Consider the following 12692-nt stretch of genomic DNA (forward strand, 5'->3'; position numbering starts at 1 on the left):
CCTGCACGCCTGGACTCACTGGAACCGGGTACATCATATTTGGTGCAAAACAAACAGGCTGAGTGTACACGGGGGTTGGCTGCTGATGCCCCACCATGGAGGGGCTGGGCTGAGCTTGAGGACGAGGGGAGGTTGGTGTAGTAGAAGGTTTCGGCTACAAACAGAGGTGAGCAATGGATATGGCAGGGTTAGTTTGAGCATCCTCCAAGGAAAAGGTTGGCTTATAAAGATCTACTCAAAGGCACTGTTTTCAACAGCATCAAATCACTTACTTGAGCAAAAGATCGAGGGTTGAACTCTTTAGCATTAGGATTAAGTGTTGATTTTCTAACTTGCCTAAACACAAAGAACAAAAAATTTAGTCGGGCATTATTCTTTTACAAGTGTATCTGCAATTAATAATTTAAGAAACACCTCATTTCTATCTGTGAGTCAGATTTCTGGGAAGTGAAATACCTCATGGCATGCAAAAAGCCACTCTCATTGAGGGACTCTTACTACAACTATCCATGAATGTTTTCCAGTTGATACCACAGCTCACGTGAGCCAGGAAAACATTGAAATAAGCTTTTAGATGTGAAGCAGACATCAAAAGGACCAGAGCTCTGCACTGAATCAGGAGATGACTTTCAGGGCAGTCCTTTCACCTGTTGTTCCTCCTGTGTAACAGCACTCACAGTCAGGAATGTGTCACCCAGTCATGACTTCTACACAAGGCCTGATGTTAATAAAGATGTGCTTATTCCAAAATGCAAAATTACTCACTCTGAAGTATCCTTCTTCTCCTCTTTATCCTCTTTATCTTGTTTACTTCCAGGCCCGGATGTCTGTACACCTTGGGAAGTCACCTCAGGCCCTCGCTTTTGCTCAGAGCTGTTACTTATGGAAGGAGAAATACTGGGACTATTGGGTTTGCTACTGCCACCATTGGAGTTGGTGTTACTGCCAGCTTCTATGATAGATTCTTTAGGGGTGGACTCTGTTTTTTCTTTAACTACATCTCTTGATTTTTCACCTTCTCGGGTTTTGTTTAGCAGCTGATCCACTGCATCTGAAGAGGAACTGGACTGTAACTGAAAAAACCCAAGGGATATATTCAGTAAATTGATACAAAACTCCAAAGAGACCATCTAATGCTGTCACAGACACAGATTAAAACACAGTCCCACAGGCCTCAATCATCTGGAAATGACCTTTTAAAACACACATTTCCATTTCTACTAGAAAAGAAATCCATGAACACTGTTTAAGCTGGCACTGTGTAAGGAGCTGTTCAGCCACTCAGCTGACCTGTATGTTGATTAGGGAGTGACAGGAAAGCTTCAGACAACCCTCTGAACTCATCCCCTGAGTGATTTAACAGCACCACTTGAAAAGCTAACCTGATTTAATAAACCCTTATAACCAGGAAATAAGTAATATGAATTCATCTTCAATTTTCCTCAGCAAAACTCTTCATTTAATTTTGCAACAGCTCCTCCATATGGAGTGTGAGATAATTATTTGTGCCTAATGATCAAACAGGTTTCAAGTCCTGTTTTCAGTGTACAGTCAATATTCACATTTATGCGCATTAGGCAATTGTACTAGCAAGAGTCAGCATTGATTTTACAATATCTAACATGAATTCCTACAGATATTTTCATAAATTAAGCAAAAGTATAAAGAGCTGTTAACCTATGCAATGTGTTCAATTCATTAAAATAATCTGGATGCACGTGAGAATGATGACACCATTAACAGAGAGAAACTTACCCTAAAGTCATTCTTAAATTTCTTTAAATCATCAATCTGTTTTCTATGCTCTGAAACAATTGGAGAGACACCTGCCAAATATAAGATCAACATTGTCCAAGCATTTCTAATACAAGTTTTAAACACAACCCTGCACATTGCTAAGTTTGCAGAAAGAGAATGGTTTTGCAGATATCACAATGAAATCCAGCGCCTTATTTTCGGTTTTAATTTGGTACAATTCCATGAACTATGTGTATGAGCACACAGAAAGCCTCTGTGAAAGCAGAGCATTACATAACTGATTTATCTTTAGTTCTGATGCACCACACCAAGGCAGAAGCCCTGAGGTGCAGGGACTGCAGAACTCACTGAACACAAAGAACATGCAACAAAACCCCCAACCCAGCCTGTGCCAGCATTTCAAAACACAGCAAGTGAAGGAGAAACACTGAGCAAGGTGAGCTTTACGGTTGGACTCATCCTAAAGGTCTCTCCAGTGAGAGAATGAAAGAATCTGGTTCTCAGCTTTTGGTTTTTTTGAGAACTGAATGAACAAACAATGCTGCAGAGACAAACAAATGTAAGGAAATAATAGGAAAAAGCACAGTTAGAAAAGCTCTGCTGACCATGATGCTCAGAGGTATTGTGAGCACAGCTCTAAGCAGAAACATATTCAGTCCAAAGGCAGCTAAAAAGCAGCTCTGTGAGCAGGGGAAAGAAAGAAGGGGAGGGAAGAAAGAAAAAAACCAAGTGAAATCACACCATCCACATGAGCATCTCTACACTTGGTGTTGATGGAATGAGTCACAAACATTTCAAAGTGCCACTTCACAACTGCATGACCAAATTTCACTGTAGAACACCAGGCTGCCTCCAAGCCTTCCTTAAAATGCCCACTAAAGCAGCCAGGACAGCAGGTTTAGTGTGCACAATTCCTACATCACTCGAGTACATGAAAGCTTTGGATACAAACCTTTGTTTTCAGGTTTAGAAAAACTAGGAGAAGTCTCACTTGGCTTTATATTCTCCTTGTTTCCAGTTGCAGAATTTTGCCTCTGGTCCTGAAGCCTTGTATCTTTAGCTGGAAAAGAAATTGCCAAAGTTATTCTCTTATACACAGCTCAAATTGACCAAAGAGAGAAGGCAAGGGAGACATAGGGAAGAAATTTAACCATTTTTAGCTTGGAAAAGAAAAACCTGTTAAGTTACACATTTCCTGCTACCTAGTTGGTGCCTGGAGGACCATCCTCCCTCCCTCCCCACCCTACTGTTTTTAAAGCCAAATGAAAAAAGCACAGTTAAACTCATCCTTCTCATCATACACAGAACCTTAACTTAGGCTGAACAAAATATAAACTTAGAGCCAATTATTTTCAGAAGTCCAAGGTCTTCACACAGAATGCTACAAAGATTTGAGAGTTCTTAGACATTTGACTGTGCTCCTGAATGGTTTTCTTTCCCCCTTTCTTTCCAGCTTTCCTTTAGCTGTGCTCAAAACAGTTTTTTGAAACCAGTGGCCTGTGTTTCTTTAACACAGAAAAGAGGCAAAAGCTCAGTTTGAAAAAAGAAATCCTCAATTAAGTCAGACATCTATAAACCCCTATTCCTTAAGGGCACAAGAAATTCAGCACAAAGACTTCTCAAAAAGCCTCTCTCCAACCTTAGTTTAAAGCTGGCACCACGAGAAATTGGGAACTCCCAGTAAAATTTAACACATCACAAGTTTCCCCATCATTCAGCAAGCAGCTCTGCTCTTGCCTAGGCACATTCCTTGTCAGGAATTAGGGAAAAAGAGCATTTGCAAGGTGGTGAGAGCTCCTTACCTTCATTGGAAGGGGTGACTGCTCTGTTGGATGCAGGGCTGGCAGGTGTAGGAGAGGCAGCTGGAACAGGCATGGCAACAGATTCAGTGGGAATAGTACCAGGCTGAGGAGAAGGCAGAGCTGGTCCCATGGGAGTGCTGCTCTGCCTTGGAGACCTAGGCCTGTGTGTTTTAGGGGATAATCTCGGAACTAGAAACAAACAGGAAAAAGCAGTTATAGGATGAGCTTCCCCAGCTGGCTCAGCAGTTTGTTTTAGTTTTAAAATGGCTAAAAACATGCTTTGAAACACTTTGTGAGACATTACAAAGTAACTGAAAACCTGTTTACCTTTCAGGCACATCTCCTAGTTCTTTACAACGCAGCATTTCAGATAATGGGGTGATTTCTCTGCAGACTGTCCCCCAAAATATATCACTGCCCTCTAATCCCACCAAGAATCTGCAAAATGCTTCCCCAAGTCCCCAGCAGTACAACTACAACAGCTCACATTAACCCAGTTTGAGGCAGAACACAAAAGGTGGTCAGGTCTCCACACAAACAGATGTAAAACATTTTTTAAGAGGGCTGAAAAATCCATTTTACAGCGTCCTCTTTTGGAGGTTTGCCAGCTGGAAAAAAAACAACACAGCCTATTGAAAAAAAGAGTGCTTTTAAGTATATTTTTGCCTCTGTGTTAAAACAGCAAGAAAAGTTGTATGTTCTTTGAACAGTAAGTTGTATTTCCTGCTTCCTGTTCATCCCACTTGTGCTTTTTGTCACATATTAACTTCCAGTGAGTGAGCAGAAAGGCAGGTAAGTGGTTTAACAGTCCTACTTGCATGTTAATAATGTATAAACAGGGAAGATGAAACACAAATAATGCCACAAAAGAAGAGTTGAAGTCTTTTCCACAAGGCAACAAGTCTATGTGGGTCTAAATTATATCTTTTTTCTGAGAAATGTTCCCACTACGCTCCTCTAGAATTCTGCACTGCTAAAAAATACCCCAAAAGTACCTAAAAAGGACCAAACTGTTGCTCTCTTGCCCTCAAGGAAACACCCAGCTCCTGACAGCCCACCAGAACATGGCCTCACCTGTGGCACAAGACTGAGCTTTAACTTTTAAGTCAAATATTTTTAAAAAATACATTAACTGTTTAAAAAAAAAAGACACCCACTATAACTGCTCCTACAGTAGCCAAGAACAACATCACCACTTAAAATCCATGTAAATTTTAAAGGAGAAATACATCTAACTTAACCTGAGTATCATTTCATCTTTTAACACCAACCTCTATCCAAACACCTCCTTCATTAGTAAACCACAACCCAGCCACACTGCCACTAACCAAACTCAGGGATGCAGTGGCAAGTCTCTAACTCCTCCTGACTCCTCCAATAACTCCCCTGAAAATTAATCCTTTCAACAACTAATTCCCACACTTTTCCTTCCTTTCTCTTCACCCAGCACCTGACTCTGCAGTTAGGACAATATTGCACTCACCAATTCTCACTCAGCTACCTTGGAACATCCTTCTCCCACTCCAACCTCAGCCCAGTATTTGATTATTCAGAGCCTGAATTGCCTGCAAAGGCAGGATTCTGCTGAGCATGCCCACTCTAAGGATCCCCCTGCAAGCCATCTGCAATAAGCCAAGCTTTACCTACCCCCACTGACAACTGATGACCACGTCCCACCTGAAGGGCTGCCTCGTGCCACTGCAGCAGTAGATGCTTCCCCAGGTGCATTATGAGATACAAATTCTAAGCCACTTGAAATTGTACCCCTACCAGTAGAGACTCTGTGACCTCGAGGGTGCCGTTGAGCCTTTGGAGACATCCGTGGAGGCCCTGAGGAAAAAAGACAACCCCACACAATAAGTGCTTAATGTCCAGCACAGAAAACCCAAACATCTGCTCTTAAAACTGGATTTAATCTTAAAACTCTCAAAAAAGCAGCAATAAAATCAAGCAATTGGCATTGATATCCTAAAAAGGCCGAGCCATTGGTCCAGCCAGGCTGCCAACACTCATCACCTCCCCAGGGCAGCTCCTGGATATTCAGAGGCTTTATCAGCACTGAAACAGGTGTGCAAGGCCTGGATTGAAAATGTTTCAATCCAAGCATCCACCACTGCTAAGTGCAAGCCAAGCCATAAAGGTCAGTGGTGCAGCTCCCCCTGGATAAGCCCAGTTCCAGGCTAATCAAACATTTTTCCAGAAAATAAAAAATTCCCAACGCTTTTGTCAGGTGGTCAGTGATCCCAACCATTTATAGTCACCACTGGCTGACCAATGCTCTTGGGGAATTTCAGCAGAGCATTCTCTGCAGCGAGGCTGAATTGCCTGCAGCAGGTCACAATTCATTTACAAGTCAGCAAAAATTGCAACTAAACAAGGGATTGTTATCCCAAGGTTCAAGTCATGCATGTTTAACACCAGAAGCCAAAGTCGTAAGTGAATACAGGAATTCTGCACAGCCTCTACAGCTGCCACACCATAGCTATGCTCAAACCTAAGCAGCAATACAGTTCTTACATCCTAATAAACATTTTCTTCACAAGATTAGACTCAAATGTTGATACTTCAAAAGGAAAAACCGTGTGTGAACAGAATCTGGCTGATTGCAGTTCATTTTTAACGTAGGTCAATAACAGGGTCAAGTTCAGATAATGGCTTTTGGGTTTCAGGTAAACCACTAAATTACCAAGTACCTCTTTCAGTTACATAAATCTTTAAACATCAGCCTCTATTTTAACCATGAATCTCAAGTCCACTTCAATGCAAATTTCATCCAGGTATTTTAAAGAATACACATTTCCCAGGGATAATCTCGCAGTAGTAGGAATTAAACGTTGCAGTAAGCAGCAGTTCACTGCATGCCTGACAAACCAACCACAAGTGCTGAAAAATAATTCAATTTGCAGGTGGATTCTCAGTTTCTTACTCCAGAAAAAAACCACAATAAATGGACAGTAGGCCAGACAGATGTGGCTAGCACCCCCTTTTTGGTTAGGAGCATTTCCCAGTGTTCCTGCTCAGTCTGAGGGATCATTCCTCTCCCATGGCTCCAGTGGAGCCAGCTACAGCACCCACTGCAAGTTTCCAGGGAGCTCAGGATAACCACTTTGCATTTTATAGGCTTGCTACACCATGTTGTGCAGGGTTTAAGTGCACTTGAAATAAAAATTATAAAACGTGTTCCTTATTGTACCCTCCCAGGAGGAATTTAGTTGGGCTAATTCTGCACACAGCTACCAAATGCTCACAGGTCAGCCTTTCTCTGCGTATTATTGACTGCTAGGGAGCTGATTTATTGCTCTGAGTAAAAATTTCCTACAAATTCACCTTTGAAGCAGCCCATCCTACCCCATTCCACAGTTCACTTCTCTGAATACAGCATTTTTATTATCATTATTATTGTTGGTTGTTTTCCAAAAGGTAATTCAATGATTTAGTTACACTTTTTGTGGAACAACTGTGTTTAAATTGGCATTTTATATAAATTTATAATCCTAAAAATACTCTCTAAAGTTATCAGGTCGTGCAATCAGGATCGTGCATCAGTTATCAGGATGTTGCTGTTGGTTAAGTTAAGACACTGAGCAGCGTTTACAAAGCTGAGTTTAATTTCATACCAAACTCGGGAAATTTCACAGCTTTCTTTCGTTTTTGTAAAGCTCTTCAAATCAAACAAACAAACAAAACAAAAAAAACCAAACACCAACCAAACCAACGAAACAAACCGAAACAAACAAACAAAAAAAAAAGGTTAATAGAAATAGCCTGATAAACTAAAGTTAAACACAAATCATAGGTTAAGTAATGAAGAGGAAAACAAACCAAAAAACCAAAAAAAAAAAAAAAAAAAAAAAACCAAAAAAAACCAACTCTGTCAATAATTAAAAACTCACGGAGGAGTTAAACAAAGACAAAACAAAAACATGAACAAATCGTGGTATATTGTACCTTCTGAAGACATGCGTTTAGGCATAGTAGAGACAGGAGCTGGAGAACCATGAGCAGAGGGGTGAGACGGGGGCCTGGAGGGCCGCGAGGGGGGCCTGGAGGGCGGCCGTGTAGGGGTGGCTGCCCGAGGTGGAAGAGAGTTGGGACCTGACTGGTAGCGAGAAGGTGGGCGAGAGGAAGGAGATGGGCAAGGCGATGGCCAGGGAACACCTGACAGAACAAATGATATGAAGGAAAGTATAAAAACTAAAGAAAAAAATTATGGGGGGTGGGGGTAAGGGGGAGGGGAGGGGAAGGGAGGTCAACAGAAAAAAAAAAAAAAAGTAAAATATGACAAAATGATTTTTTTTGTTGTTTTTTTTTTTTTTTTTCCCACGGTTTAACCCTTTGGGGATGGATCGAGTGGTAATTGAGGAGATAAAGTCTCTGCAGGGTTGGGTTTGCCTTGGTTTTGGGTCAAATTGAACTTGTGAATGTCACAGGCTCCCCAAAGGGTTAATTAGGATCTACAAACACTACTAAGGAATAGACAGTAAAGTTTGATCTGTTAGCCTGGCATAGCAATGCTCCACAGCACCCAGCACTCCACAAGGTCCTTAACAGCTACCAGAGGTTCTCAAACAGCTGTTCACAAACAGTACTGACCACACAAACTGCTACTTTCAAACCAAATGATAAGTAAATATCCATCTAGGAGCTGGATCTTTACAAAAACCAGCGGTGTTCAGTGTCTGAATCCTGACATTTATGCCTTTATCACTTATCTGAGCTATTCATGGAGGATTTTAATCTAGGATATGGGGCTCATGGTTTCCAAAGCAGAATTAATTGAATTTACAAGCCATTCTGAATTATTTTAGGTCTATGATGTTGGTTCAGCAGAGCAATAGGGTGACAGAAACCACAAATACTACAGACAAATTTCAAGGTTAGCATTGTTTGGGCAAGGCTCAGTTGTCCATCCTTCATACAGCTGACTCTGGCTTTAGAAAGGAAGTCTCACTTACCTTTAGATGTTTCTCAGACTTCCTCTCCAGATAGATCACTTGAGTATTATACATTTTTCATTTATTCACAGCAACTTATTATAACAGCATTTTTAAATTCTAAAATAATGCCTCGAGGACAGGCTACTGCTGAAATCCATCTCCAGAAATGGTGTTTGGTTTCTGGGACACCAATTCCTGCCATGCAGTGCCTACTGATGTCTGGTTAGAAATATCACCCTTGTGTCCAGCAGAAAATACTCAAATACCCATTTGGAGAGAAGGCTTTGGATTCCTTTTCCCTAACACTGTTCTTGTTTCCCCCCTCTCGTTTTCATAAAGTCAGCAAGTGGCTTTATTCTTTTCCATGGGAAACAGAAGCAGAAAGGAAGGGAAGATTCCTCCTGCCACTCCCTTTCACCAGGTGTCAGCACTGCTGCTCCTGCACACAGAGCTTTGCAGTGCTGCTGCAGTTTTTCATCTTTAAAACCACACAGTGCACCATCATCTAAGACAAAGGTGTTTGAGAAGGAAAAGAAATGACATTTCTGCTCTGCAAAGCTGCAGCCAGTGCAGTGCAATGAGTGTTCCTTTGTAAGTTCAACCCAAAACCAGCTCATAATCTCTGTGTTAAATGATTAATGCTAACCTGGTCTGGGGAATACACGTCCTAATCCCACACCATTTCAACATAATGAGGTCATTATCTGCAGTGTTATGATGGACATTCATGGAGATTCCAGATACTTGCCTCCGTTAACTACTCTTTGATCCGCTCCAGAGTTAGGGCTGAATTCTGAAGTGTGGGATCCAGACCTTGAGATTGGTGGGCCTGATCCAGACTGGCCCATCCTCGGTGAGTTTTGTCTTCCACTTCCCCAAGACAGGACATCTCTGTTCCTCTGTCCAGGTGGAATGTATTTATTTTCTCTGAAACATAGCAAATTTCTATCAGTGTTGAGACAGAACTGAGAGGCAACAAAAAGCACCCCACTTTCTCTCTTTTTCTCCAATCAAGCCAAGGGGAAAAGTCTAAATAGTATCAGATGTTGACCCAACAGTCACCTCATGAATTGGCTTTTGATAGTGGCCACACAGCCCACTTTTTGAGCCCACAGGTACTGAAGGATTTAGCAGTAATGCCTGAAATTCTCCAGGACACACCGAAACCACTGCCCTTTCCTGTAATTTGGGACGAATTCACCACGGTGACAGGTCAGAATGGGGAAGTTTGTTTCACTACAGAGATAATACAGGGCCAGGCAGAGGTGTCCAAGTCAGCCTGAGTGCCAAAACCAGCACAGGATTGTTTACACAAGGCTCCAAACCTAATCAGCCCTGCTGAAAAAGCCCAGTATCAATGAGCAAACTGCCACAGTACCAAAATACCTCCATAATTTAAATAAAAATACTATTCAGAGTGTACTCAAGTACCTAGTGTTCACACCATGTCCTTCTCTTTCATTAGCATTTCTCTGAACAGCAGTATATTTTTCTTCTTCTGTCCTTTCATCATTTTCCAAGGCAACCCGAGCTTTGTATTGGGCACTTGATTCAATTTCCTCTGCTAATTGAGTTGCTCTGGCTTCCCGTTTTAAAAACTCTTCTGAATTATCTCTTTCTAATGGCACCCTAAAAAGACAATGGAAAGGAAAAGAATCTCTGAAATGCATTCAAAAGCACAAAGGAGCTACAAAAATCACACAGTGTTAGTTCTAACCGAGTCATAGTGAAAAAATATCTTGCTTCTAAGCCAGTAGACTTGCTGTCTTTTATTTAATACAAAATTCCTGGACTGGTTTGATACTAGGAACAAATTTAGGGTCATTTACCTGCCTAGAGAGCTGAGGTCAGGGTGCAGAATGTTTCCATAGGATTTGTAAAACCCCCAGTCCCTAAAGCTGTGCAAAGGCTCCAATTTTTAACACGGTTGAGAACATCAGGAATAAAAAGCCTCAGACTGTTGTTTACATAGGAAGCTGCTCCAAGAGCCCAAATTTGAATTTTTTTTAGTTATTTACACATTCCCAGCAGACACAGTCCTACTGAAATTAGAGAGTGACACCTCAATCCTTTGACAGTTCCAGCCATAGAATTTCAGTTCTCCCAGTTATGAAGAACTGCAGAAAAGATGGATGCAACACTTCAGAGCACAGGACCAGAAACCCCTGACTCATCTGCCATGTGCCAGGACCTCAAACCCACCCATTCCATGTCTCTCTCTATGGCAGGCAATGGAATATTGCAAAAAGCATCCCTCAGGAAAGCCACCAAGTCAAAATTCAATAAGTGAGAACTGAAACACTGAAAAAACCCAACCAGAGATGAGATCATACCTGGCACCTCCTTCTGCCACTCATTTTTGGGGTTTACCTGTCCTAATTTTTGCGTCAGGTTTTATAAAACAATTCTTCCCCCTGATTTTAACTTCGAGTTGCAAAACTCGATTTTAACTTCAGTTTTCCATCCAACCTTACTTTAGAATAAGCTACATAAAAATACAGAACAGAGCTGCTCTGCTGGGCACTATAGAATCACTACAGCCCATATTTTGAATAATATAAAGAAGAAATACAAAGAAAGTAGGTGGAGATGCAAGCCAGGTATAAAATAATATATGCAAAATTGCTCAAGTGTTGGTGGCAGAACGAGGAAAACAAGTGGCTCTGCCAAATTCCAAGCCAGCACTCAGCTACTGCAGCACAAGTTTTTCCCCACATTTTTAGCCAGTCAAAACATTTACTGGCCTTATCAATGGTAACTGCAAGAATATTCAATAAAACCCTTGCCCTTCATCATAAAGCTTTGGCTCAAATAAGATTGACATGAACACAAACCTGGTTCCTGGCCCCTGTGTTAATAACACAATAAAGGAGAACACCCAATAATCATTTATTTAAATAAATTTTTTAAAAATGAAGGGAAGTATGGCAACCTAAAGAGGCAGGGAATGATTTCATGTTTTCTAAAAGGCCATTAAAGATGAGAGAAAAGGGGATGGACAGGATGACATTGTTCAGAATCCTGGTGATGATCAATACATTTGCTGGAACACAAACTTGTACCTTGACACAGTTTGACAAACTATACCTGCTACTGCTTAGCTCTAGGAGGAGAAAACAATCAAACAATAAATCCTTTACAATCCTTCAGCTAAGCATTTAACTACACTGCTGCTCATCCCAGAGTTGGAAAATCAGGAAAAGAGCTCCCCAGTTTAGCAGACTGACACACAAAGCAAGTTGCTTGACTAGGGGGGAAGAAAAAAATGGAATTAATTTAAAGCCACCTTCATGTTTTTAATCTGTTTCCATTAATATCCAGAAAGCAGAAAGATGGAAGACTAAAGTTCAGAAGTACAAAAAGTACTTAGAGCAGTGAAGGGAAGGAAAGAACAGCTTCCCTGGGATTCAAACATAAGCCGATTAGGACACTTTGATTATCACCATGTTACAGGTCCGTTTGCACAAAACAGAGAAATCAGATTGTTCAACCAGAGACCTGCAGACAAGTGCACACACACCAAAAAAAAAAAAAAAAAAAAAAATCAAAATATTCACTGCAATTCCTTGATATTCAAAAAAGTAAGTTTCTGTTTCGGGGTTAAAAGAGTGGGGAAATACTGAAGCCATTTCACAATGGCTGTGAACATCTGCAGTCCATTTGTGTTGCAGTTGCAGTGAACATTATAGCTGCAGACTCTGGGGAATAAATCACTGCCAGAGTAGCCAGAGCAGCTTTTATACTACTTCTATATTCCAGTTGCTATTATATTTAACTAAAACTTCAGTTTAGAGCTGGACAAGTCTGCTAAACAAGCACACAACCCCCACCCTGGTTATCAGCAGCTTTTCAACATTCCAGCATCTTCCAGATCAATTGTCTCAATAAAATCAGGATTTAGCCAAACTGCTCTGCTAGGTTAAACAAAAACTATAGGTATAGCAGCTATGTACAGATAATTTCACAGCTTTCCACCCTATTTCTGGAAGTTTCTGCAAGAAACAAGCGTTATTGCGTGGCTAAATTCAGAAAACTCTGCAATGGGAATGAGCTGTGCCCATTTAAGGGAATATATAAAGATTTCTACATCTAACTATTCACAGAAAGCTGGCAAGGTTTCTTAAGCACCATTCATTCATTGCTTTTGCAGTTATTCGATTCCACAACTTCAGAAACTATGCAAAATTAGCTGCAG

General features: G+C 41.1%; 1 protein-coding gene across 16 annotated transcripts in view; it reads right to left on the reverse strand.

Moving 5' to 3' along the window:
• The window catches only part of ATXN2 (ataxin 2), a 49533-nt gene that overhangs the window by 19111 nt on the left and 17730 nt on the right, over positions 1 to 12692 (reverse strand). For 9 of the 16 annotated variants that reach the window (XM_039561180.1, XM_039561179.1, XM_039561186.1 and 6 more), the window contains exons 8-17: positions 9929 to 10126; positions 9246 to 9424; positions 7509 to 7718; positions 5208 to 5390; positions 3561 to 3749; positions 2711 to 2818; positions 1756 to 1826; positions 766 to 1073; positions 273 to 336; positions 2 to 154 (exon numbers count right to left, since the gene is read on the reverse strand). In XM_039561180.1, the coding sequence (XP_039417114.1) occupies positions 2 to 154; positions 273 to 336; positions 766 to 1073; positions 1756 to 1826; positions 2711 to 2818; positions 3561 to 3749; positions 5208 to 5390; positions 7509 to 7718; positions 9246 to 9424; positions 9929 to 10126 (1663 nt within the window). The remainder of the gene's footprint in view (position 1; positions 155 to 272; positions 337 to 765; positions 1074 to 1755; positions 1827 to 2710; positions 2819 to 3560; positions 3750 to 5207; positions 5391 to 7508; positions 7719 to 9245; positions 9425 to 9928; positions 10127 to 12692) is intronic. The other 7 variants (XM_039561187.1, XM_039561189.1, XM_039561182.1 and 4 more) reach the window with 7 other exon arrangements.

The sequence above is a fragment of the Corvus cornix genome, chromosome 15 (assembly GCF_000738735.6).
Source record: "Corvus cornix cornix isolate S_Up_H32 chromosome 15, ASM73873v5, whole genome shotgun sequence".
In the NCBI taxonomy this organism is placed as follows: Eukaryota; Metazoa; Chordata; class Aves; order Passeriformes; family Corvidae; genus Corvus; species Corvus cornix.